This window comes from Apostichopus japonicus, chromosome 13, assembly GCF_037975245.1.
Source record: "Apostichopus japonicus isolate 1M-3 chromosome 13, ASM3797524v1, whole genome shotgun sequence".
Taxonomy (NCBI): domain Eukaryota; kingdom Metazoa; phylum Echinodermata; class Holothuroidea; order Aspidochirotida; family Stichopodidae; genus Apostichopus; species Apostichopus japonicus.
In genome coordinates this window covers 6,004,798-6,010,797 of record NC_092573.1, presented here as the reverse complement: position 1 = coordinate 6,010,797, position 6,000 = coordinate 6,004,798, and the positions used below count along the sequence as shown (strand labels likewise).

Genomic DNA, 6,000 nt, shown 5'->3' with positions numbered 1-6,000 from the left:
TGATGAAAAAAGGAACATCTAGTGTATTATATTCAAATTTAACCATTCATTTGCATGATAGCAAATTCTTATGCATTGGTGCAATTGTCTCATTTTGATAGATAGATCTTTACAGTAATTTCAACTGTCTTAATTATTTGGAGTGTTTTTTAGTTGATTTGGCAACAATTTGGGAAAGTTGGTAACCAGATTCACAGCTGCAACTAATATGGTAATTAATGTGTGTGTACAGACCAATACAAAGCAAATACTAGGGGGTATGCTCTATGATAATATATATAAATAAATATATATAAATAAATATATGTCTATATGTCTATATATATATATATATATATATATATATATATATATATATATATATTGAAAACTCCACCGGGCTTCGAACCTGGGCTGCCCGCTTTATATGCGGACACCCTAACCACTAGGCTATGGACACTGATTGTATGTCCAGAGGTTCGAAACCGGTAAGGAAGGTTGTAATTTCACTATAGGCATATATATATGTATATATGTATATATATATAAATATATATATATTTATATATATATATATATATATGTTGTCCTTATCTTTTCTACTATTGTTTCTATCAAACAGGTGGAACATTTCATCATGCGTAATTCCACTGATTTAGTATTCTTCAGCATATGTTTATTTTTCATACTGTCTCCTAATTTGTAGAAACAGCTGGATAGACAATGCTAGCAGGACCAAAGCTTCTGTGCAAAATTCTACACATTGGTATTTTGGAATAGATTCCAGCAGAAAGTTGACCAGAAGATGAAAAAAAAGCTTTTTTATCAGGCTTAATGTATAGAGTCAAAGAGACTGAAAGAGACATTCATATGGGGAACAAAATATTTCAACTTCATATTGGAGGAAAGATCTTGAAAATCTTGAAAAGATCTGTCCAATTGGACATAAATAAATAATGAGACATTAACCAAATTAAAATAGCACTTGATCTACAAATGTCCAAGCAGTTCATGATTTATTTCAAAGCTTACTGTGATTAAAATTAGTGCATTAAAACATGTCAAAAAAGACAAATTCTGTGAATGAATGTTACAAACGTCTTTGCAATGCATCTTACCTGCGAGAACAAGAAATGTTCATCTTCTCTCCTATATATCAGGCATAAAGCTTCAGGCTTTGACCAACTGCACTCCTTCAAGGGTTAGTTGCTTTAGCAATCCTTCCCCATGGAGGACCCGAGCTATATTCAAGTTTGCACAGCTATGCACTTCAGAATAGGACGAGGTGTCCAATCAGATGAATCCTTCGTGGAGCTTATTCCTGAAAGGAGATGTTTACATAGCGTCTATATCATTAAACAATCTTTACCAAGAAAACAACGAATACTTGTTTTCACACTAATGACGATAAAATTCAATGGTGCAGCACTCTTGGTTTGTTATCTAAGTTACAATCAAAGAATAACAGGTATATTTGCATAGAGAGTTCACGGAAGAAAAATAAAAACTAGGATTGAATATTGCATATTTGACAACTGAAGAATTTTTTTTTTTTTTAACTTTATTGCAATTTTAGTTTGATATTAAAGGAGCATATTTTATTGAGTTTCTGTAATACTAAACAGGTTCTGTGCAATTATTGAAACATCTACATTAAAACATCTGTGACACACAAAAATCAAAATCACTGGATCTAAAACTGGTCACAAACTGCCCAACTAAACAGACCCAACCATCTCAACATGGGAAATTATCGAGAGTCAGGCAGTGAATTTGTTTTGAGTGTGTTTTTAGACTTATAGGACTGATGAAAATTTTCAGTCAAAAGTCTTGTCGGCTTCTGACGAAGAAAATTTCAAATGTGTCTCATTTTCCTGACTGGCAGTGGGTCTAGTGTGGAGCTGTTCACAATTACAGAAAACCCCTGAACTCTCAGTTTTATCAGATGTAACCAATGGTGGGGAAATAATTATGCATGTGACCTAAATGATCACACCTGCCATCGAAAAGAAACAGAAAAAGTTGCATCAGTTATTCAATTCGCGGGGGTCAGTTGAAACACTGCGATTCTTTACGCATGTCAACAAATTAGGACACAGCAGGCTAGTCCAGTCAGGGACTACCTAGAGTGAACTTTATGTCCCTGTGCGACCTGCAGTCTGTAAGGTTGTTAGTACTGTCAATTATGATTGGTGTGTAATCAAATGGTTTGACCATAGAAGTTAAGTTACATTTAAATACATTTTCAATTCTTGTCACTAGTATCATGATAATGTTACCAATGAGCGTCATAACATCATTTATGCAGTCAAGTCTAATTTCAAAATTAGGAAGTAAACAATCGCAGTGTCCTTTTTTATGATTTCTGAATTCTGTAATGCATATGTGATCATTCTAAAAATGAAAGAAAGATAGAAAAAGAAGTGCCTACACAACACCAATTATAATCATTAACTAATAATACATAGATATGTAGATATAAGTAGATTTCTAATTTCTAGGTTGTTCCAATCAAAGAGACTCTTCATATTCTAGCCAAGGGCAAAATCAATATATTAAGGTAATTATATGTCCTAATGTGACCCACAGTATAATACCCTTCAAAAATTCTCTGAATTGATTTGATAACTTGAAGCATGCGAACAAAATCGGGCGAATTTGCATTCCCACCCACTGGATGACTGATTTAATGTGCAGGTTCTCCAAACACACAATTAGAAAACACAAAGTTGGTTGTTTAAAACAAACACAACCTTTCCTTCACAATCTCTTCTTCAGTAATCTGAACAAAAGTATACTGTACATAGTGATCATCTTAAAATATATTCCATGTCCACGGCCCTCATAAGCTCATAGCAATTAACAGGCTCGTCAAGTTTTGTGGAACTAGATCACCGACCAATATGACAGTGCCTTCTATTTATTTTGCTTGCTAAGCCCCATAATGATCTAAAGTTGAGGAAAACCAATATGGTTTGGTATTAAAGCAATGTCAGAAATTTGCAGGAAAATCTCAAAAAATCAACATCAAGGTATTTATCAAAGTGCAAGATTTAACACCAGTGTTTAAAGGATTGAGTTGAGCCATAATTTTTAGTCTTGCTATGTCAACGCCCAAGACAAAACCAAAATCTGAATACTTGTAACATTTCTATAGCACTCTGATTGCAAGATATTCACGTTTCATATATTTAAAATCTCTGCAATGCTCTTTTAAGGCTTAGTAATGTTAAAGAGGTAGTGGTGGACTTCTTGCCGGCCTAAATATTCATGTTAATCCCAGGGTTGGCAGTTTTTTTGACGCATATATGGTTTTATCCATGGTTTTATCAGCCGTTTCATCCAGCTATAAAAATACATGTGGTTATTTTCTTGTACACATTTTCAGTATACACTATGACTGATACTTTGGTTACGGTAACATTTGGTTTTCAGTACTGTATATGTGGTCCCTTTGCTTGGAAGTACATAATATACACCTTCATCTCAAAACAAAAAAATGATAGGACTGCACTGAATATAACCATGTATGCACAAAGGTGGTTAAACTCCAGGACACAATAAAGGAAAATTTTTCTGAGAGTGGAGGTTGCTGGAAAACTTATGGCTCAATGCTGCAAATGTGGTCATCAGCAGGCCAACAGAGTCCAAAGACTCAAGACACATCATCTCAAATGTATCACAGTAGAGGAACCAACAAATTGTAGAGAGTCAACTAGTAGATAAACTGTAGCTGGCCTCAGTACACAGAACAACCATAAAATCAGAAAATGTTGTGAAGACAACAGTCATCACTCCACGAAGCGATCAACATTAGCTGAATTATTCGTTCTATGTAATCTGCCATTCTCTACTGCAGACCATCCACAGTTTCGCAACCTGATGCTCCGTCCAGGATACATTGCACCTACATGGAAAGTTATCCATTGTTCACTTGTGTTGTGAAAAGTGTTGTGACGGACAATGCCGAATAACATAGAGAAGATGCATGATGCACTTAAGGAGGATGAGCCTTCTTTGGTGGCATACGGGTGTTCGTAACATTTGCCGAATTTGTTGGGCCGGACATCACCCCATGTTACAGAAATCCAGAAGAACCATCGCAAGTCAAATGCATGGCTCAGGGAATGTAATGAAAGTGTGAAATCACAGCTGTCAGGTAAAACATGATGAAAAGGTCAACCAACCTTCTTCGATACATTCTTGAAATATTGCATCATTTGTTTGCGCATTTTGCCAAGACCACGAAGATGACGTTGATACAAACATTGCCGGAAAGAAACCAAGACATCAATATCTAATGAAATGCTTGTGATCTGGCCGTACAACTACGTCCAATTGCAACTGGCCTTGATCGGTGCCAAAGTAACCAAGTTCTATTCTAGCACAACCCTCTCCTGGTATCGCAACCGTGCCACCATCAATAAAGGCTTCGAGCAAGCCATAACCGCTGAACATCTCGTGGCCTACAAACTCCATCCAAAATACCAAGCAGCTGATCTTAATACTGAACAGATGGAGGATCTCAATAATTATTCCTCGGCTTTTTTGACCAGGACCATATTCATATTATGATTGCTCATCAAGCAAAGTCTGCACCATTTCCACCTTCATTCATTCTGGACAGCGCTCAACAGGCGAATCCTGACACCCGGTGGAAAGGCTGTAATTGAGAAGTATGTTGTGCCATCAAAGTTTGTTGAATATGCTGTGCAGCTTTATTCGGGTACACGTTGTCAGTCCGACACGTTTTCAGTCCGAAAATAAAATACACGTTTTTAGTCCGAAAAAACGAGTTTTCAGTCTGACACGTTTTCAGTCCGAAAACAAAATACACGTTTTCAGTTCGAAAATAAAATACACGTTTTCAGTCCGAAAATAAAATACACGTTTTCAGTCCGAAAAAACGAGTTTTCAGTCCGACACGTTCTCAGTCCGAAAATAAAATCCACGTTCTCATAAAATCCACGTTCTCAGTCGGAGCTTAAATATATACTGTTCATTATATATATAGGCCTATATATTAATAAATTATCATATATATATATATAAATATATATATAAATATATATATATATATATATATATATATATATATATATATATATATACATATATATATACATATATATATATATATATATATATATATATATATATATATATATATATATAAATATATATATATATATATATATATATATATATATATATACATATATATATACATATATATATATATATATATATATATATATATATATATATATATATATATATATATATAAATATATATATATATATATATATATATATATATATATTTATATATGTTGTTTCGGATAGAATAAGCTGAGGAAAAGGTGAAGAAAGTGTTTTCCCTCAAGGCAGTATGCTGTTTGCTAATTAATTTTTATACTCATATCCATGTCTCGCATAAACCCCATGGGAGTCCGTGCACGGACGGGGGGGGGGGGGGGCGGGGAAACCATTCCCTACATGCGCATGTATACGTTACGTTCGATTTATATCTGTAAATCTGTAAATGTTTACCTGCATCTCATAAAATTTGATACGCTGTTCTTTTTATGTAGGTAATATTGAAAACGATATAATTAACATAAATGTTCAGTGGCGGGATACAATATTGAAAATAAATCTTTATTTGCACATAATAAATGATGTTCGTTACAAGTATATATGAGGACGCGATAACTTTTAATAATATTTTAATACCTATTTCTTTCTTTTTCTTTCTGGAATACACACGTCTACGCGGAAATATTATATTCAAAACTGAAATAATTAGTCATATGATACAAACCATTAGACACTTTCAAAATTAATCATCAAAAAGATGATTTGTTTCTAAAAGATCTCTCTACATTTTCCTTCAAAATTGGCTTTGTATACCGTATATAGGCCATACTGAACCTTGCTCATTTTTATTAATAATAGGCATATATGCAAAGCAGTGATAAAGTTATATGACGATCAAAAATATCATTATGGAAACTTTAT

General features: G+C 33.8%; 1 protein-coding gene across 1 annotated transcript in view; it reads right to left on the bottom strand.

The window, feature by feature from the left end:
- Window positions 1-1,097: 1,097 nt before the first annotated feature.
- LOC139978384 (uncharacterized) overlaps window positions 1,098-6,000 on the bottom strand; it is a 29,845-nt gene continuing 24,942 nt past the window's right edge. The window contains exon 6 of the mRNA XM_071988576.1: window positions 1,098-1,300. Coding sequence (XP_071844677.1) covers window positions 1,227-1,300 — 74 coding nt within the window. The 3' untranslated portion in view covers window positions 1,098-1,226. The remainder of the gene's footprint in view (window positions 1,301-6,000) is intronic.